Here is a 22,758-nt window from a genome sequence, read left to right as displayed (position 1 = left end):
TTTTTGTAAGTCCACCGATTTTTCAAGAAGGACACAGATGCATGAAGTGCTGCTTTTGTTACCTCTGAAAAGCTTTCTCCATCATTCAGAGAATATTTTGTGTTTGGTCAAGTGTCATTAATTGTCACTATATATCGGTAATTAATTAACAACGTCATTATATGTTATCAAATATTCACATGGTTGATTCAAATACAGGAACTTAATGTACTGAGTCACCCTATCTTGCTTTAAACCAACTCTGTTCTCCACGAATTCCATCTATTCTGTTGAATCCTAGTAGATTAATCTTGTAAAATTAACGAGATCTTCACGTTGTACAGTGAATGTAACCAAAATCAAACGCATAACGTATTCATTGCATATACCTCACTGTTAACTTCCCCGCTCTCAAGTTCATGCTGCTTAATTTGATTTTGTCATTATTGAAATAAATCCGTAAATCAGCATTTCCTAAAGCACTGTAACATGTTAGTTTGAAACCGATATTGCCCCATTTAATGCTAAATTTATAACCTTTTGCTATCAATGTTGTGGAAACTGTTGATTTTTATACAATATTGATTTTTGCCATTATTTATCTTATGTAAACAGGCTTCATATTAGTATTGTACTTTGCGTATGCTACCCTGTTTGCTAATTATCTTTATAATACGTGTAGTCTAGTAGTTTTAAAAGATTTTCAAAATACCCATGTGCAGTATATAAATATATCAATATCCCTTTCATTTTGGTTTTGTCCCCCCCCCCCCCCAACCAATTTGGCTTGGCCCATCCCCACCTCTGGGAAAAAGTCTTGCGGATGCCTATAAAATACTCGAAACAATGCTGCTCTTGTGATTTTCAATTTTTATTTTTAATGTTTTCTTAACGTCTCCAAATATTTATAATACATAAACTGACCATTCTACACATTCTGCACCAAGAACACTAAAGTAACGGTAGGCAATATTAGCAACTCTGATAATTTCGAACCTTTCGAATAATTGATGCAATCGTATTAGATCTAAGCTTATGCAGAAACCTCCGAAATGATCTAAATACACATGTCGCAAGACAGTGAACTTGTGTTTCCGTTTAAATTATGAGGGCAAATTATGACGCCCAGGCATGTCTGAATAGATGAAAATTGCAAATGACTCAAATTTTGTCAAATGTATATTTACTGTAGCTTGTCCATAATGACCTGTTGTATGGGTTGAGACCACAAATGTAGTCGGAAATCAAACCACAGGCGCGTTCACTGCGTTGAAAAGGAATTTTACAAATTAACAAGTAAGAAATATGCGGAACCTCATCTATGACAGAAATTATTAAATAGGAACAAATGCGAGCAATGTATATTCGTACATAATTCTCTTTCTCTCTCTCTCTCTCTCTCTCACACACATGTACACACACACACACACACACACACACACACACACACACACACACACACACACCGACAACAAGTTTGTCATTATATCTGGCGTTTTGTGTTTAAGATGTGCAAATAAAGGGGCCGATTTTAGTTATTGGAGCTCGTGGCCAGTTTTCATTGTGCGGCAATAAAATATATTCAAGCATTGCATTCATGCATTTAATTGCTAATCTAGAATTGTATAAACATGTCACATTATTAATCATAAAGCTGACAAAACCCATTAAGACGTGTTAAAAATGTGGTAAACATTAAAAGTTAATTTACTACAAAATACTTTTGGCGCAACTGACTTTTTCGTGCTATATAAATTGTCTCAAATAAATTTTGAAAGAATCGCCATAACCAAACAGAAAAAAACAAAATATGAACGCTGATACAATCGTCAAAAGTTGTCTCCTAACTTTTAGAACAATCATATTGTTGACATGCACCTGTTTCGACTTTTACACGTAGTCTCCGAAAACGTAATTAGGAATTGTTTAGATACATATCCAGACACTTGTTGAATTGTAATTACCTGCTTCGTGCGAGTATAATTACTGTGCTGGAAAGCATATATAGGGAAATCTATGTGGCAAAGATGGTAACGCAATGTTCTCGTGTACCTCGAGCCGGGTCCTTTAACCTTATTTCATCTTTAATGGGAATGGACATGTGCTTAATTAGTCAAACGAAACACTGTATTAATTGTCTCTCCTATTAACATCATAGCATTTTTAAAACAATCTTTAAGGGGTAGAAAGGTAAACAATGGATACAAAGAAATACATCTTGCAGGTATTTTTTGTTTTCACGTTATTCCCCTTTCTTTCGATTTTTTGCCTTACACAAAAAATGTATTTTGTAAAGTTTTATTCTGAAAATACCACTAGATTGCTAGCTCTTTATGAATTAATTATATCTAAGTGTTTTGAACTAAAACCTTTTGACTACTTTCCCCGACTCTTTAAGAAATTGAGTTACTTTTACCGACCAGTTATCAATACATCGAGAAGAATTTAGAGTACCTAAATGATGAACTAACCCAGGTATTCAAGTAAATCGGTGGGGGTGGGGTGATCCCTTTCACTGATCATGCACATGTACAGTGTCTGCCTAAGATATTTTTCTCACGATCTTAATATGTCAAGGTGGGATGCATTTACAATGAATCTTTGTCTCATAGAACCATGCTCAAGAATCACCAAAACCAACAACCGACCTCAAATTTCCTGGTTGGAGATTGCTAACCGACTTAATCAGACACGTTTCTGAATGCAAAAACTAATCCAGACTGTATTTCGAATTGGAAATACATAAAAAATAAACCAGGAAATTTCATTAAAATTCAACTTAGAGTTCCTTTAAGTTGAGGTTTGCAGCGGTGATCAGTATGATTAAGTGCAGATTTAAAGCTCCTTGATCGTTTTGTTTTTGGTATCGAAAATTAATAGAATCTGATAATTTAGTCACATGTTGTTAGATTCCCACGAGATTTGTCAACTCGAAGCTTTTATCGACACCGACATCTGTTATTTCTTTCACTGTTTAGCTTCTATATAAAAAAGGATTTCAAATTAGATGAATTCGTTTGTTCTAAAATTAATTGGTATGGAATACACGCATTTCTGCGCATGTAAGATTTAGCTTGAATAACTCTCAGTTGTCCTCACTTATGTTCCAAAAAGACGTCATTCATGATAAAGGCATACTAGCTAAGGCATCCAGATGTATGTCAAGGTCATTTCACACATTATTCTGCTGCTATGCTAAATAATATTATTAGTTGTCAGCATGTGATAAATAAGATCTTATATTTGTGCACATTTATAATGCAATTTACGAAAATCGTCAAATATTGCTCACCGAGTCAAGCAAAAGATAGAAATTGTTTGACACACATTTAGTAAATTTCATTCGAAATGAGCACTATTCACGGTTCTCTTTATATTTATGCATTTTTTTGTCTTCTTGTAAATCATGTATGTCTTATTGTTATTATTTCCACTGTCACTACTATCATCATAATGATTATAATGGTCATCATAATAATCATTATCACCATCATAATTTTATTATTATTATTATTATTATTATTATTATTATTATTTGCAGATGAAGAATTCCATTTTATCTGCAAATTACCTATTGGGTTCAGCATTTCTGGTTTGTTTATTTCTTGATGGAAATATTGCTGAGTTGATGAATCCACCAAATACTACAGACAGCACATTGGGCGGAACAGCAAACGTAACATCAGGTGGAATCGCTGGCAATACGTCGGTTGGAACAGCAAACACAGCAAAAGAAACAGCCAACGATACAGTGGGGCAAGCAGCTTCCAATACATCTGGCAATGCAGTAGGCAATGTATCAGGCCAATCAGGCACTGGAGATCAACCTAATGGAACCTCCCTGCCCGCAGATTCATTGGTAGGGTCTGCGGTGAATGCAACAAGCGTAAGGGCGAGTGGAGCTCTTAGCCGGGTAGCCACAAATTCATCGAATGTTGCTGTATCAAACAGTTCTGGTGGTTTCACTTCCAGCACATCCAGGGGAACAACTTCTAAAACGATAGACGCATCAAAGAGCACAAGACGGAATTCATCAGGGGCAGCAGGAGCTAATACAACACCTACGTCATCCAGTAATGCTTCTAGAGATTCCACAAAAAACAAAATAAGTTCTTCTGCTAGAACCACATCCACCGTTGGTGACTCAGTCGGCAATTCATCAACCGCTAAGCCACTCGTAAAGTCTTCAAGTAAAAAACCAGGAAAAGTTCCTGGAGGGGTCGCAGGGACAAATTCAGGAAGTGCAAAGAAACCTTTTGACGATAGTACTGTATGGCCCTTTGATGTATCAACCGAGGCCATCACGACCGAAATCCCGGCCCCACCACCTCTTGAAGAAACTGACCCCAACAAGAAAATAAAGGAAAAGAAACCGTCCCAGCCGATGGGTCCTTCACTCTCTCCAGATGGCAAACGTGAGTAAATTATTTTTGTTCTAATCTTTCTTAGCTTGTAATTATCTCATATTAAATCTTGTGCTAGATATTACAATATAGAAATATTAAATTAGTATTACTTGTTTAAACAAACATTTAATAGCTTAAATGTGAAAATTGTACTTGATCCGGGTCTTTGGAGATCAAGCCTCACGCGGAATTTGGTTTCAATAGATGAAGTTCTTCGAAAGATATTTAGGTGGCGTTCTACACTTTCGTATTTTTAGGGTTAGAATTTTAAAGAAAAAGAATTTTCCCGGCTTTCCCCACTGGTTATACTGGCTATTTATAAACGACCTTGTATATCTTAGGTATAGCTCAAAGAACCTTTAATTTCCCCTTTTTTTGGTGGCCTTATTTCAGATGTGCACCTTCCTAAAAAGTGCTAACTCAACTTGGTTATTTTCACTTCCTGAACTTCAAAGGTAAATTGTACAAAAAAGAGCCGATAACTTTTTTTACATTTCATATATTTGTTAATTCATTCATTGCACTTTCAGAAGCTGGTATTGACTAGTCTGGCAAAATTCATTTTCCCTGTTTTAGTAGCTGCTAAGGATAGTGAACTTTAGTCTAATTCAGGCTGATTTTTTTAGCACAAGGGAGAATACATTTTAGTTAGCAGTGTGCTTAGATCATGTACAATATCCAAAAGTACAATATCCAAAGAAATGTCAGCCACATTACATTAAAGTAACATAGATATGCCAACATTTTCTCCACTGTGCATGTTTTAAATGTAAACTATTTCACCTTACATACGTCACTCTTTCAAAAGTACACAATAACCGCTCCGGTGGCCTAGTGGTTAGAGCGTCCGCCTCGGATAAGGGAGGTCGTGGCCGAGTCATAGCAAGACTTACAAAATTGGTACTAACAGCTGCCTCACTTGGCGCTCAACATTAACAGGTTAGTGCTAGGACTGGTCGGCCTGGTGTCAGGATAATGTGACTGGGTGGGACATCTGCGGCATGATGCCCCAGTGCTAGACATCACTATAAACTGCCACATTGCAGACGACGTAGCGATATGACTGAAAAATTGTTAAAGCTACGTTAAAAATCCGAATCACACACACACACACACACACACACACACACACACAGACACTCACACACACACAAGTACATTTTTTACGTAAGAACATACATCACAAATGGACACAGGTGAGAACATACATAGGTTAAACAATATATCCCTTCGCAAAAGAAAGTAGTTTACATCAATATGTATTTGTTGATTTGTTGATTTCTCGTCCTCTGTTTAATCGTTGCTTAAAACGATTCAGTAATGAAGTAGATATTTTGAGAAAGCGAGAAAGATATTTACAGTCTGGTAACCCTGGTCATGTTCATGCACCAAATGTAACCCGACGAGATAGACAGTGACGGATTGTGATCATCTAGTAATCAATCTTGGCTTGTTTATGAATTCTAATGAGCATGGACTTGTTTGTGTACCATCTGTTATAATAACAGATACACAATAAGACGATTTTGTGATAATTTTGTGAGGAAATATTTTCAAGAAGTGTAAATCAGATAAATATAGTATAATTGTCATCTGCATTCATTATTTAAGCCTAGAATTCACTTATTTTCATAGAATCAGCCAGGAAGCCAAGAATAACCAGCATTAGGCATACCGTATCCCTTAATATTCAAGATCTGCCAGCATTAGGCATACCGTATTCCTTAATATTCAAGATCTGCCAGCATTAGGCATACCGTATCCCTTAATATTCAAGATCTGCCAGCATTAGGCATGCCGTATCCCTTAATATTCAAGATCTGCCAGCATTAGGCATGCCGTATCCCTTAATATTCAAGATCTGCCAGCATTAGGCATGCCGTATCCCTTAATATTCAAGATCTGCCAGCATTAGGCATGCCGTATCCCTTAATATTCAAGATCTGCCAGCATTGGGCATGCCGTATCCCTTAATATTCAAAATCTGCCAGCATTAGGCATGCCGTATCCCTTAATATTCAAGATCTGCCAGCATTAGGCATGCCGTATCCCTTAATATTCAAGATCTGCCAGCATTAGGCATGCCGTATCCCTTAATATTCAATATCTACCAGCATTAGGCATGCCGTATCCCTTAATATTCAAGATATGTGGTGTTCTAGGAATCTCCATATGTATGACGGACTAAAGTTTGGGGGTTTTCTGCACAATTTGTATACGGACATTCATTTAGTACCTGAAAAAATGTAAAATGGTAAGTGTCATGTTGCGCCTCATATTCTATATCAGAATATACTGATATGGTGGTCTCTGGATTAAAAAAAAAAAAAGAATCACAACAACATCAATATATTGACCTTTAGTGTTCTGTAGATTCCAGTAAAATGACATTAATGAACAGCAATATAATGATTTATGCTGTCTTTTGGATTCCAGTAAATATATTCCAGCAATGTAATGATTTCCGGTGTCTTGTGGATTCCAGTAAAACATATTCCAGCAATGTAATGATTTCTGGTGTCTTGTGGATTCCAATAAAAGAACCAAGACAACATCACTACATTGATTTTTGATGCCTTGTAGATTTCAGTAACAATCACCGAAAAAAAAAAAAAAACAGAAATATACTGATATCTGGTGTCTTGTAGATTCAATTAAAAGAACCAAAAGCATCGCAATAAAATGGTTTCTGGTGTCTTGCTGATTCCACTAAATATAACCAAAACGTATAGCGTCAAATCACTACATAAAGTAACCTTTTATCTCCGACTTTTCATCAATGTCTACTGACCTGACCTTATCACGTTTTTCCGACTTTTCATCAATGTCTACTGACCTGACCTTATCACGTTTCTCCGACTTGTCATCAATGTCTACTGACCTGACCTTATCACGTTTCTCCGACTTTTCATCAATGTCTACTGACCTGACCTTATCACGTTTCTCCGACTTGTCATCAATGTCTACTGACCTGACCTTATCACGTTTCTGTTTGTGAAGAGCATATTGTGATCCTGTAAAATGTTGGTCTGTTGTGTTTAATGACGTTCGCAATAGGCTTAGATAAAAGGCAAATAATTTACAGTGATAAAAGTTTCATATCTTATTGGCATCTCATCTTAAATTCTTCATTATTCGCAGCAGTATGTTCATTCGTGATTTTTTTTCAGAGAGAGAGAGAGAGAGGATTCAAACAGCTGAAATAATTATTTTAAACTGAGGTGGGTGGGGGAACGTACATACACAATTTTAAAATAGTGTTTTCATGTTTTTCCACTAATTTTATCTTGGGCAGAGAACACACGAATGTACACATCTTAGCGCAACTGTGATTAATGTGCTTCGTGTCTGTAAACATTTAAAAGTCATCATAAATTTATACTGCACGTAATTTACGCGGAAAATGTGATGCCATTGTTTTTGTCGTTTGTCTTTTTCTGAATGAAAGCTAGTTTTTCTGTTAGCTAGACAATGTCGATCGTTTTCTACGTTAGTCTTGGAAACAGTGACTCCGATGATGAAAGACTGTGCCTGAAAAATTACCAGAAACTATTTTGCCTTTATAGAAAAGTGTTTATTTTCTCAAACTATTAATCATGCCATTATCAAGGATTTATTAAAATTTCTTTTTCTATGATTTCATACTGTCTCCGTTAATTCACGAATGAATGGATGGTCTATCTATCTATCTATCTATCTATCTATCTATCTATCTATCTATCTATCTATCTATCTATCTTTTCAGTATGTAATGAATCATACAGGCCGCACGAGACAGACAAAACCAAATATATGCAATTAGAATCAGATGGTATATGGCAAAGACGAGAATGTTCCCCAGACGGGAATTTAGTTTGGATTCAAGAATTATGTGAATGTGGCTTCGATAAAACAGCTGAGAATATGATATACGAAGACGCCTGTCCGAGCTACAAGCCCGATCCCAAGAATAAGCACGGATATCTGTGGCAGGTACACGGGGTGTTCGTACCCATGCCTTGTATAGAGTCACTGGTATGGAGTCAAAAGGATTGTATGTGTACATGGGATGAGAGTCCAAAAAGCGATAGGTCAGCTTTGGCAAGTAAGTAAAGGAACATATTTTCCATGACACTAATTACCTATTGAAATAACTAGTGTTAAATACCCACTTATCTCTCTCTCTCTCTCTCTCTCTCTCTCTCTCTCTCTCTCTCTCAATTGAAATAAAAACTTGTCTTTTATTTCATTAGTTGACTGTGGGTTTTAACATTTTTACTTTTGTGTTTTATTTTATACATCATCATTGTAAAATCTTATTATAAGTTCTTCACTTTTATCATGAAAAACATCTCGAGTCCGTCTCATATACTGCTTAATGTTCTTTGACATACGTATGCTCCGTATGTCTGACTTTGAGGCTATTAAACTTTGTCGTGCGCAAACTCATACTCGGCTTCCAATTCCCACTTATTATTGGCAGATATATTTTGTTTTTAAATTTACACGATCAAAAGAAAGTATGAGTTAAGTCTTAGGTTGAACATATTAGTGTTTTATATAATCTTTGGACCTGGCTTTGACGTCACGAAACTGCTTGATTGCAAAGTTTGAACTCGGGCGCAAACTTCAAAAATATTTGTGTTTTAACAACTTTACTAAGAATACTGGGAAAGTACTCAAACTTTCAGGATTAGCTTATTATTATGTAATCATATGTTTTGTCAATAACAGAAGGCTCTGAGTGAGCTTTCTAATTTTCTAGTTTTGAGTCTCTTTCCGATGTTTGAGCTTAGACAGTTCCATGACTTTTGCCTTTTAAGGTTTCACTTTTCGAGTTTTGAGTATCACACGAATTTTCGTGCTCAGACAGATTCATAGCTTCCTAATGGAGTTTTGAGCTTGACTTTAATTTTGTGCTTAAAGATTTTGGAGATTACTGGCATGGATATACAAGTGCGACGAGGAAGGAATCACCTGAGGAAGTACATATTTGGATGTTGTATCTACAGGAGTTATTTTGTTATCAGACTTGTATTTGTTCCCCTTTTCTTTAATGGGAAAAACAATATATTATTAAGTTTTATTACTTTTCTTTCTTTTATCTTGGCTTGCTTGCTATCGAAGTTGGTGTTCAACGTTATTCGTCATAACGTAAGACTGATTAATAAGTTAGTTTCTGCATTGCAGCGATGGTGACCCATGTAGCCAGTTCTGATACTTTTGATTGTTGAAAAACTTTTGAAGTTATCACATTGCGTAAACAATTATATTTGACGTGGTTTGGAATGATAGACATACGGCTTTCGAGGAAATGGGGGAGGTGAGAGAGATGTTTTTAATTAAACAAACGAAAACGTTTCTTTCAAATTTCGCATCAAAAATAAATGGGAGCATCATCTGGCACGACACGTTGTGACCTAATTGGGTCCTTTGAACAGGAAGAAAAATATGAACATTATTGAAATTCTACATTCATTGTTTTGTCCAGGTTTACATCTTGCCTCTAGTTACAGACAATCCTGCAATCTGAAAAACATCTTGGAGTTCCTAATTTGTTTCCCTTTTCTGTGATGCAATTCCAGTCTGAAACAATGTTGCAATTTGGCATGCGTGGCGGTTCAATAATTGAAGGTCTGCTATATTTTTTACACTTTTATATTTCAGACCAAAAGGTAGTTTGCCAGAGGATCTTGGAGTTAAAAATGGACAATGATTTAACAAACAGCGCGGCACGGTATGAAGTCAAAGCAAATAGTGCCTCGGGTCGCGGAGGAATATCAAAGATTCGATTTATACATACCATTGGCGCTACTGACAATGCAGCAGAAATCCAAAATCAGCCATTGACGTTAGATGCTTTCAAAGGAAATGATTTTCAGAAGGCTATAACCTTCACACTGAACTTTAAAATCCTGAGAAGTCGGGCACAGAGCCGCACTCCTATGGTGCTGCTTACGAATGGATGCATACCCGACCAGACGACGTTGATTCGAGCACCATCTATAAATCTCAGTTTCACACCCGGAACAAACACATTTAGGGTACAATTCAACACCACGGAAACAGCCATAGACGAAACCGCTGTGGCAGAGCCGGTATACATACATACATACATACATACATACATACAGACAGACAGACAGACAGACAGACAGACAGACAGACAGACAGATAGATAGATAGATAGATAGATAGATAGATAGATAGATAGATACACACACAAAATTATATAAATACTGAAATGCAATAATAGGTCCACTGTAGGTAGGGTTGGAACTACCTTGAAGAATATAGTTGTATAAAGACATATGTCCATGAAAGATAGCAATTGTTTTAAAACGTTTACTTACATATTTCTCCGGTAGATAAAAGACACTCATCCTTAAAAGGACACAATATGTGTAATCACGTACAAGTTTAAAGTCCTTGAATGGAGTGCAACGTGCTTAATATAAATCGAGAAGGAAAAAACCCAGCTTTTCACGTAACATTGACGTATATTTTTCTATTGGGATTCGTTCAACTTAGTTAAATTAGTGTTTTAACCTTTTTTGTAATGAACTAGCAACCAAAATGGTTTGAAAATTGCAGCAACGAAATACAGTATTCTGGGATAAGAAAATCACAAAATATAACGAAAGCAAATTCTCTTGGAAAGGATATATTCTAAATTATTTTTACAGAGTATACATTTTGCACTTAAGCTTTCTTATGTTATATAAAGCACGCTTGCAGTTATGTGTACTTTCATATCATGTGCTATAATCAAGTCGATTTTTCCTACAGGACCAGAACGGTTGGTTTAAAACAGTACTATACTTCCAAGATCAAACTATAACTTTAGAAGTAAACGGCAAAAAGATATTATCTACGAACGGCATGCTGGGTATGTATGCATTTACATATATCTCTTTCTTCCCTTTGATCAAATTCACGTGTGTTTGCCACTTTCAATTGTTTCACTTGCAAAAGTAGTGTCACGTGTTACTGAAATGTACGCTACGATAAGACTTAGTACAGGTACTTTATGTTTTCCTCAACATGCACGCATACACACCCACACACACACACACACACACTAAACTCGTTTACTGAGGCACAAAATGGAAAAAGTTAGAAGCATAGAAAATATTACAAGTTGACATTTCCACCACCTCTGCAAACTTATTTATTATTAATCAAAAATACATGATCATATAACGCATCCCCCAGTACCTCCATATTGATTAGTATATACATGCATAGTGGAAATGTGTATTTTCCATCACCTAGCGGATAAAATTCTCTAATGCAATTTTATATGTGGCTCTAAAACTGTACAAAATTAGCTGGTGTTAATAAAACATTAGTAGAAGTCAAGTTTCGATGTACGTCATCCAACAAGATGGCCGCCAAATAAAGGGGAACCTACTCTATGTGCTATGTACATGGTACAATAAAGAGCGAATAATCTAAGGTGTTAAACTTGCAAAATTGCACGTGGAACAAAAACAAAAAAGAAAATTAAGCGTAAAGAAAAAATGCGAATACAACAGTAGTCCTATGGTAATGACACGATTTTAAAAGCAATGTTAAGCAGATAGTCAACTCTAATTACATTCAAAAGATTGCTATTTTTTACAGACCATATTTTGATATTACTTCATTCTTTAATTTGTAAAACATGTACGAGTGTGTAGACTTCAACTATTAGTTGTAATGTTTAACATTAAGATGGATCAGTTAACTCATTGGTAAAGATGACAACAAAACAAAAACTTGCTGTTAATTTCAAGATATTGTGCTAGAGAAACCAACTTCTTCGGGCCCTCCCATCTGTGAAAACAACAAACGGCTGATTTTTAAAACTCCAGTGATTCGCTTGTACAATATATACATGAAAAAGGAGATTGGTCAAGCTATACATAAAAGCAGATAACATAAGTATAAAAAGTCTATTTTCAGTACTTGGTATGGTACCGAATTAGGTTTGTCACACACACACACACACAGAGGTTCATACACACTAAGAAAATAAGAACAGCCTTGAACATATATATCGTTGTAAATAAGTATGTATGTTGGGTTGTCGTGTCGTAGCTAAGTAGGTAGGAAAATATACAGTCTCGCGGGTTCATAGAAACAGTGGTGACTATGTATTATTATTCCAATTGATTATAATAAATATATATTGTTCCAGGCACTATACCAAAAAACCTTTGCCCATTGCTTATCGGCGGATCAGACATTGATAGAAACCAAAACTTCTACGGATATCTGGATAACGTAAGATATGAATCTTCTAATTTATCTCCCTTTACGCAGTTTCACTTATCTCCCTTATGAAAGTGTCTGGTATATATTTTCCATGCACCGCTTTCATATCTTGTGCAACCGCCCTTTCTTCCTCTGTATAAGTAAGTGAGTCATTCGTAACAAAAGTGTAATACAGTTACACACTTCCTTCTTTCTAGAAAATACATTGCCACCATTCGTATTTGTAAAATAAACCCTTTCTGAATCCATGTATTATATATATATATATATATATATATATATATATATATATATATATATATATATATATATATATATATATATATATATATATATATAGAGAGAGAGAGAGAGAGAGAGAGAGAGAGAGAGAGAGAGAATGTATGTGTGTGTGTTCCATTTTTTAAGATATGAAGAAAATTGTTATATTTGTTACACTGAAATAGAATTATTTTCTTTAATTTTCAGGTCAACATTATCAAGGATTGCAAATTCCACGAAGCTAATATCAAGTTGTTGTAGCTACCTGCTTTCACAGTCACATTAAATGCAGAATGGAATTCGTCTCAAAGACGGCTGAATACATTTTCTGAGATGTTTCCAATCGACCTACCTGCGTATGTGTACGTTTATGTGTAGATACATTTCAATATCAGCAATGCCATGACATATATCACACATCTGGCGAACTGTAAATGAATCTATACCAATGGATAATTCGCAAATCTAAGTTTATACACTCTTTCAAAAAAGAAATAGTTTAAAAAATTCCTGCCTTGATAATTAGCTTTGTAAACTAAGTTTTTGTGCCATAATATACAAAGTTCGTATATCATTCACAAATATGAGAACTTTAATTTCTTCTGGTTGCGATTTGTTTTTCTCAGGTGCGACTTCTTATGGACTGGACGATAGTAACAAAACTATTTCAACTGAAAAATCTTACTTTCACAAGCCAGTCTTTGTGTTATAGCGTTGTTTATTCGTACGTTTAACTTTGATCGTCTTTCACATGGCACTGAATGACTTTGTATCATTTGGATGAAAATTTACAAAACGTGTGAATCATGACTTCGTAGGTCGCTTTCCATGATCGTTTCCCTTGTTGAAAAGACAACTGGCATAGTAAGCGAACTTGTAGGTTTAAGATCTAGTTGATTGTAAATCGCTTTTCTGGTCTGGTCTGATACTATTAGTTGTTGGAACTACTTTTATTATATCAGTCTTTACATACATATACAAGATCTTATGGTTAGGAACTGACCATTTAATTTCTGATAGTAGAAGTAGATGCGATTTGTGGGAAAGTATATCCGCCCCACAATTCGATCTGAGTAAATATGTATGCATGCCTCATACGCCCACCTCCCGAAAATCAATGGTCAGTCCCTTTGACTTGAAGCCATGTCCATAGTTTTTTTCATTAGCTAGAAGATCCAGATCATGGCAAAGGAAATGTGACCTGTTTCCGAATATTCTCTGCAACATTTTGAACAGTTGGTGATATCTGTCGAAGCTCTAATGACTAGATCGTTTTATCGTACATCAAAAGACGACTTACGTCTCAATGGACAAGGTTAGAGAAAATGTTAGAAAACAAGCGTATGATATACCAATCATCTTGAAAACTTATTATTAAAGAAATATTAATATAAACAATTTGACAAAATGAATAAATTGTTGCCCTATATACGATATTCAGTATTTCTCAGCAATGCAAATGATGTACAGTTAAACTCTAAGCTTGCTAAACATTATTTGTCCTTGATTTACACTGGCTTGGCTAACAATTTTATATCTACCTAATAAACGTTTGTTGCGAGTCACTCCTTGACACGCTGACCGCTGCTGTATGTATCTTGGAACAAAATGTTATTCGCGTATGATGATTGATCTAGTAGTATATCGTACCACATCATAACCATGAACAATTAAAAAGTATTTGTAAAAAATGATCTTGATAGTTACCGAACATCATGAAGAACGTTTAATCTAAATGTATGCAGATGAATTGCCGCTACTTGATGAATGTCACAAGGTCATCCCCATCAACCCTTCCCTCAAATAAGCGAAGCGACAACTGCTCCTATTTATCACTTTGCGAGTCTGTTTCAATTTTTGTGTCCACTTAATTCATAATATCATAGTACTAAGATATCCAATAAAGTAGTATCTGATTAGTATTGTACTAGTATTAAATTAGTATTGTACTAGTATTAAATTAGTAATTAAATTAGTATTGTACTAGTATTCAATTAGTACTGTACTAGTGTTCAATTAGTATTGTAGACATTGTACTAGTATCAAAACAGCATGATGTACACAGTACAAGTATCACAGTAGTATGATGTACATTGTACTAGTATCATATATTGGTCTAATATCATAACTGTACAATGTACGTTGTTCTATGATTGGAATTGCACTAGTATGACAGTAGTACGATGCACATTGTACTAGTGTCATGGTAATATTTACATTGTACTAATATCATAGTAGTAAGATGTATATTGATCTCATATCATAACTGTACAATGTACGTTGTTCTATGATTGGAATTGCACTAGTATGACAGTAGTACGATGCACATTGTACTAGTATCATATATTGATCTAATATCATAACTGTACAATGTACGTTGTTCTATGATGGGAATTGCACTAGTATGACAGTAGTACGATGCACATTGTACTAGTATCATATATTGATCTAATATCATAACTGTACAATGTACGTTGTTCTATGATGGGAATTGCACTAGTATGACAGTAGTACGATGCACATTGTACTAGTATCATATATTGATCTAATATCATAACTGTACAATGTACGTTGTTCTATGATGGGAATTGCACTAGTATGACAGTAGTACGATGCACATTGTACTAGTATCATATATTGATCTAATATCATAACTGTACAATGTACGTTGTTCTATGATGGGAATTGCACTAGTATGACAGTAGTACGATGCACATTGTACTAGTGTCATGGTAATATTTACATTGTACTAATATCATAGTAGTAAGATGTATATTGGTCTCATATCATAACTGTACAATGTACGTTGTTCTATGACGGGAGGGGCCCCGAGTGGCCGAGTGGTCTAAAGCGCTCACTGTTACGGATCACCGCCATCTCACCTCTGTCTGCGTGGGTTCGAGTCCAAGGCTCGGCTCGCTTGGGTACGTGGGAAAGCCTGCCAGTAGCTTCTCGTGGGTCGGTGGTTCTTTCCTGGGTTTTCCAGGGTTCTTCCTCCACCAGTTATACTGGACGCCATGTATAGCCTATCTTGTGCTGAAAAATGGCGTTAAACCCTAGAACAACAACAACAACTATGACGGGAACTGCACAAGTATCATAGTAGTACGGTGTACAATGCATTTATTTATAGATCAATCCTTGATTTCTAGGTGTGTTAGTAAATTGTCTTCACATTAAGAGGTTTTACTCGTAATCGTTCTCTATAAATTATGTAGAAGAAGTGACTAACCTTCTGAAGATCATGTATTATACATATGTTTTGTAACAGTACCGTACTACGCACGATTTCTCTGAAACAGAGTTGCTTACAAACCTGTCACACAGTTTGGTGAGTTAATTAATAAAGGGACTTATGGCTGTTCATTTGATAAATAGATGACCTTGCATGTCTGCTATAAATAGACAACCGTATATGACTGCTGATTTCAGAAATGAAATTCACGAATGGAGTCGAATGTCTTTTTTCAAGTATTGACTAGCAAAAGTTTGATACTGCTCGAAGAGTTTCATAAATTTCATTTTAACATTCTAAAACAATCACAAATGTACGTTTGTATTTAACAAATACAGAAATATACAGATTTTTTTTTGTTTTTACTTATATCGCACAATATTGTAGTGAAATTATTGTGAAATGGTTTGGATGTCTCGGTTATTTTGCTCTTTTCGTGCATGACCTCGTGATGGACGTCACACGTATTACACGTATAAAGATTATATGGTTCTATTACATAAATAGTATAGTTCATGCATTGGTCCAAAAACTGCGACAAGGACCAACCCGTTTCTATATTTAAGTCACGCGCTATAAATTTTTTTTAGGTAGTTATTCATTAATAAATTACTTCTCTTTACGGACAGGTTTGTGTGTCATGTAGATTTAGTTTCCTTTTATTTGTATCTCAAAATATGCGGGGAAAGTCTGAAAGAAATCATAAAATGTCGTCTGGAAGATTTTTCGCACTGGATTAGGAAGATTGAGTCGGTGAGTGGACCATTAATAACGGAATGGATGATATTTTACCGTTGTCCGCATCACAGACTGAAACCCTACTGCACGATGTAACAAATTAAAATTAAGGGCAATAACCATGTGGAGGATAATTTAAAAAGTTATCCTGCAAGACAACTCTCCCGAAATCAAAACTTTGCCTATTTATTGTTTTCTAAATTCTGTGTTATTCGGCACTTTCAAGTAAGATTGTTTATTTGTAAGGGTTTATCAAGTTAGATTTGTTTTTATTCATTTATTGGTATGTTATATTTGATGAATTTAGGTGGAAGGAAATATTATCACCGTGTGAAGATTTTTTTTTGAAAAACATATCATAAATTATCAGACAGGTACTACACATGTATATTCTTCTCTATAGTGGCGTCCATCTGCTTGTCTGTCTTTTCATATTTAATTTTCCCTAGGTTCTCAAGTGTATATATTAACAGTTTTGGTATCCATCTGCACCTATCTACCTGTATATTTATCTATATATTTACCTTCTCATTATCAATCGTTCTATTTAGTGTTCTTTAAAATAACCTCTTGTGTGTTTGTCTCTCCATCCTTTCTTGTCTGACAACATTTTCTCTCTCTCGGTCTATATATGTCTGTCTGTCTATCTCTCTGTATTCTGTATATAGCAATTTATGAACCATTCAGTCACCCTATAGAAAGGTATATTGACCGAAGCGAGTCCTGCTTCATTTGCGTTAACCTTTTGAAGGTCACTGACCGGTCCAAAAATTGTCATAGGGTTATCATCACCTTGCAGTGTTTCTTAGATAACACAGTAGCCACGTGATTAATCAATATTTTCCATGAATATTACAAAACATTGCAATCGCGATAGAAAACGTCAGCAATATATTTCTCTACGTTTGAAAAAGGGCAGCATTACAAGAGCTAAGATATTAGTAAATAGTGAGAAATGCACGTTTCTAATGTGTATAATTTGAGTTAATGCCTTCCTCTGACTCTAAAACATTTGTTCATCTTAAGAGTTCCATGTCAATAAAATTAATATAAAAAATAGTTTTATTGTTCTTTCGTTTTTGAAAGGCATGTATACAGATCAACAACAGGTACGTTAACATTAATCAGTCAATGATAGCCTCCAGTGTACAAAATTGTCTGAACACATTACTTAAAATTTAATGAAGTTATTAATTAAATTACCTATGGATGCAGATATTAAATTTATTTTCATAAAAATGTGCTGTGAATACATTTGTCAATACAAATATGACACAAAATCTGCCTTTCGCCTCGCATCTTTTCAAATATATTAGATCTGATTCATTATTTTGACATAAATTGTTTCTACTTAAATTTTCACGACCATATTATAGAAATTGAGAGTGCTAGACCATACTGTTTTTATAAAAAGGTATCTTTTGGGATAGGAGAGGTACTTTTATATTTCATATAAAGCGATACTGGAACTCCCAAACCGTATAAAAATTTACTTGACTAGCAATAATTTGGTATGTTTTGAAAATCATTTAAAATTACTAAGCCACTCAGGCAGAAGTACACGTCATTCACAGTGATGAGCGAAATGTTTCCAGGTAATTATCTGTTATACATTCTTTTTAGATTTAAGTGTTTCTCCATGCTATCGTATCATATACTATCGTATCATATTCTCCATACTATCATATATTATCGTATCATATCCCCATACTATCGTATCATATACTGTCGTACCATATAATCCATACTGTCGTATCATATACTGTCGTATCATATACTCTATAATGTCGTATCATACCACTTGTGGGCAAGCTTTCTTACGTTTACTGCAGATTAATAATTTGCTATAGTCAACATTTGCTGTTATTTAGGGCAGTTCAAAGATTCAATATGAGTGTTAATCATTCACTCTGCTACTTGAAAATATGGCACACAGTCAAGAAAAAGTAAACGTTCTTGTAGCAAATGGTTCCTTGGGAGAACTTATTTGAACTCTTACTAAAATGAATGTTGAAGTTGTGGTTTTGAAAATCAATAAACCTGATTTACATAAGCAAATATGCACAGGAACCATACTAGTGTCATATTTTAAAATGTTGTTCCTTCGGGACAAACTTTGCCGATTAGTATACAAGCAAGTTTTACAGCGCTGGTATCTACAAATCTTAACGAAAATATTTGCATATAGTGATAACATTAGTACATTACATTCAAATATGCCTACACCAGCAACAATATCTGCAACCTTGAAAATGGTTTATATATTAATCGCGGATGTATAACTAGTGAGTAGGTTGGTCACCTGCCGGGTTGCAGGATTCGGATTCGTGAGAATCTCTAATCTGTTAGAGCGTATGGCCTGATATTTGTTGTCTTCGTTGCTTCAGTGATCGCAGGGGGTGGAACTTAGGCTGTTGGCATTAATGCGTGGATGCGAGTTCCTCAATGAGGGGAGGGGAGGTGTACTTTGATCTGCTGGGGAAGTTAAATACTCAGCAGGCACCGCACCTGGTTAATATGGTCAAGTTTTTCAATCCATTTGTGCAAAACTTCAATATAATAATATAGGGATAATGCATGTTTCTTCCCCTTGTTATTAACGTTGGCCGAATCACGAGGGCTTCCAATTAGTGAAATCCAATATGCTACTTGTTTGACATATATTCTAATATTTTTAAAAATCAGTTGAACGTTTTCAAGCAACTTAATGTCTTCTTTGTAACGGAGTAGATCCGGTATGTTGACTTTACTTTATGGTATAACGGTACCAATTGCGCAAGTCCAGATGGACGGGGCTTAAGGTGTAGGAAGATTGAATTCAGATAGGAAGATTGAATTCAGAAATAAAGAACAACACTAGCTGTGATTGGTGCATTACCTAAGAGTTGTACTTTCTGTTAGGCTTTAAAAAAGTTAAGCCTCTGTGCAACATGTGAGATTATGTTAATTCTGGTCTAGATCACGTTTTGTATTTTTTATGATTTTTTTTAAAAAAATGTGGTACACATGGCAGAAACTTTCAGTTGTGACTAGATAACTCTTACCCCTGTCTAGCTCCAGCAGAGTTATCTCTCTTAAATGCAATGGAGTACCTGGTTTTGTCCTTGTCAAATTGACAATCTAGCATTGTTTTCTATGACAGTGTGTGACATGCATGCTGAGAGAGGATATAAAGTATATTTATTTCACAAAACATTAGCATTGAGGTATATGGATAAACAATTGGTAACGTGATACCTTATGAACTTCCTGGGCGGCACGACATCCTCATCAGCTTAAGAGGATCGGATGAGCGTCTCGCAAGAGAGCTAACTTCATCGCGTTATTGAGAAATGACCACTTTAACGAATCGCTTTGTATAATGTCATTTTGAGGAATAAAGCCAGTGTCATGTGTTTGACAGTTAATAATGTGAATTCACACAAATTCGGAACAGTACTTTATTTCATAAACAAATGAAAATACACATCGGTTAATCGGTTACTGTGATGCTGAAAAATCCCATGGTTGTGTAAGTGCAACAGTCTTATCTATCTATGAAGGAAATTGCCATACTATGCTATTTCAGTCAATACACGCACGATTCAGAGTGCATTCATTTGATTTGGGTGCAGTCCAAAACAGGATAAGTGTAACAACACACCAGGACGTCCATGCCTCGTGAAATCAAACTTTACATGGATACAGCCACACTGATTCACCTATCACCTCATCCAAGAGTGCTGCACATTGCACAATTCGTTCGGCATATTTCAAAGAATGTGATTATTTGCAAGCCTAATCCAAAGCGCATATATATATATATATATATATATATATATATATATATATATATATATATATATATATATATATATATATGCATACATACACCTCTGCTTAAATACATGTGGAAAATTGCGATAGATTCGTGTATGGATATGGCTGTTTTAATAATAATCTAGTACAGACAATCCTATTCTAATGCATAAAGATGTCATTTCATGTGTACCCAAACATAATGTATATCGTGATACACGGATCCATCATTTTTTTGTAGCTCGTTGGGGAGAAAGCAGCTGTTCAGGCTGTTTTGTTTTCTTACTTAAGATGTTAATTTACTTAACATGATATTAGTGAGCTCGTTATTTTCATTTTGATTGAAGATGTAAACAAAGTGAGTTTGTTATTTTCATTTTTATTGGAGGTGTACACAAATCTTCTAACAGAATCACAGTTCCATAAAACTTTTTAACACAATATTTAAAAATGAAAACTATAAAAGTTCCATTGGCATTAGTATAAACTATCTTGTTATTTAACGATAACCATTTGTATTTCTTGACGGATCTAAATCGGCATGTATTATCGTGCTAGAGGTGTGCGGAAACACATATGTAGAATAACATACCGGATGTACAACTGTACTCCGTACAGGCTCACCCACCATGACCACAGTAGGACTGCCATCACCATCATTCTTCATCTCTACGTCATTTTCAATCACTTTGTCTTCTGTTGTGTCCTGCACAATGTCTTGCCGTACTGTCGCAGATTGTTTAACAGACTTTTCTACATTGGTGCTAATTGTGGGGTTCAACTCCGTTTTAAAAGAGGTACTGGGTTTCTGTATATCGTTACTGTATCAGACAATGCATCCCATTTTCATAAACACGGTACTCGTTAACTGGAAGATACCGTAGCCGCCAATCTTTAATGCATTTTAACATTTTACAAGTTTTATCATCTGGGTCGAAACAATGCTCTCAAACTTTATGGTGCCATTCATATTTTAACAGTTCGGACACAGTCGTAACAGACTACAAAATAGATGTTCTGTTTTGCTCCTGCGAACCCGATATGCAGTTTACATAAATATATAGAGTGATGGGAAAATTAATCCATTCGCCATTTAACTTGACGTTAATGTGTTAAACAAAATAAAAAGAAGTTTTGTGTTAGATTGGCACGATATTCCGACCAGTCATTAGTATCAGAGATTTTTTTCAGCCATGGAAAACAGGTGTTCCGTGGCATTTTTTTTTATTTTGTTGCCTTGTGCCAGTCAACTGGTCATCTCATCGTCTATACCAAATAACATAGCATCGCACCAAGAGATTATATGCCATTGTCACAGTAGGAAGTTAAAATCAGGTAAATATTTTGTTGCCAACTATAGAAAATGAATTGAAGTTCTAAATCCATTTACTAGTACATGGGTACATTTTTGAAAATATTTAGTAACCCTCCCCCATTAATAAACTGATTCATTGGCTGTGAAATACTGTGTGGTCCGATATTAATAATGCTTAATTTTTATTTTAGATATCTTTGTATTAACAATATTAGACACAAAGTATAGGTTTTACTAATCTTGGCGGTAATCTACGTATACTAATGATAATAATCAACAATTATGCGATTCCGACATATTATAAGAATGAATGATGTATTCTGAAGAAACTTTTACCATGTTCATCCATTATAGATTTAGACAGCTGAATACATGTTGTAATTGTAATAGGTTGTCTTCTGTTTTTCGTAATTTCCAGTGTGTCTACTATTCAGATGTGCATGCATGAACAATGCACCTATAGGCATTGTGAAGAAAGTGTAGTGGTTGTTGTGATTTGGATGTTTAACGTAGCTCTAAAAAAAATTCAGTCATATTGCTACGATGTCTGCAATGTGGCAGTTTATAGTGATATCTAGCACTGGCATCATGCCACAGACATGTAGCATGATGTCTCATCCAGTCTCATTATTCTGACACCAGGCTGAACAGTCCTAACACTAACCTCTTAATTCTGAGCGCCAAGCGAGGCAGCTGTTAGTACCATTTTTGTCAGTCTTTGGCATGACTTGGTCGGGGATCAAACCCACGACCTCCCGCGTCCGAGGCGGACGCTCTAACCACTAGGC

At 35.3% G+C, this 22,758-nt stretch overlaps 1 protein-coding gene across 1 annotated transcript in view; it reads left to right on the top strand.

The window, feature by feature from the left end:
* The window catches only part of LOC149804116 (uncharacterized), a 31,999-nt gene extending 14,083 nt beyond the window's left edge, over positions 1–17,916 (top strand). The window contains exons 2-7 of the mRNA XM_089954082.1: positions 3,521–4,394; positions 8,131–8,469; positions 10,032–10,462; positions 11,154–11,253; positions 12,547–12,632; positions 13,092–17,916. Of these exons, the coding sequence (XP_089810208.1) occupies positions 3,521–4,394; positions 8,131–8,469; positions 10,032–10,462; positions 11,154–11,253; positions 12,547–12,632; positions 13,092–13,145 (1,884 nt within the window). The 3' untranslated portion in view covers positions 13,146–17,916. The remainder of the gene's footprint in view (positions 1–3,520; positions 4,395–8,130; positions 8,470–10,031; positions 10,463–11,153; positions 11,254–12,546; positions 12,633–13,091) is intronic.
* The last annotated feature ends 4,842 nt before the right edge of the window (positions 17,917–22,758 follow it).

Source organism: Sinohyriopsis cumingii, chromosome 3 (genome assembly GCF_028554795.1).
Source record: "Sinohyriopsis cumingii isolate HCF-2022 chromosome 3, ASM2855479v2, whole genome shotgun sequence".
Lineage (NCBI taxonomy): Eukaryota > Metazoa > Mollusca > Bivalvia > Unionida > Unionidae > Sinohyriopsis > Sinohyriopsis cumingii.
The sequence above is the reverse complement of the archived record's forward strand: the minus strand, read 5'-3'. Positions and strand labels throughout refer to the sequence as shown.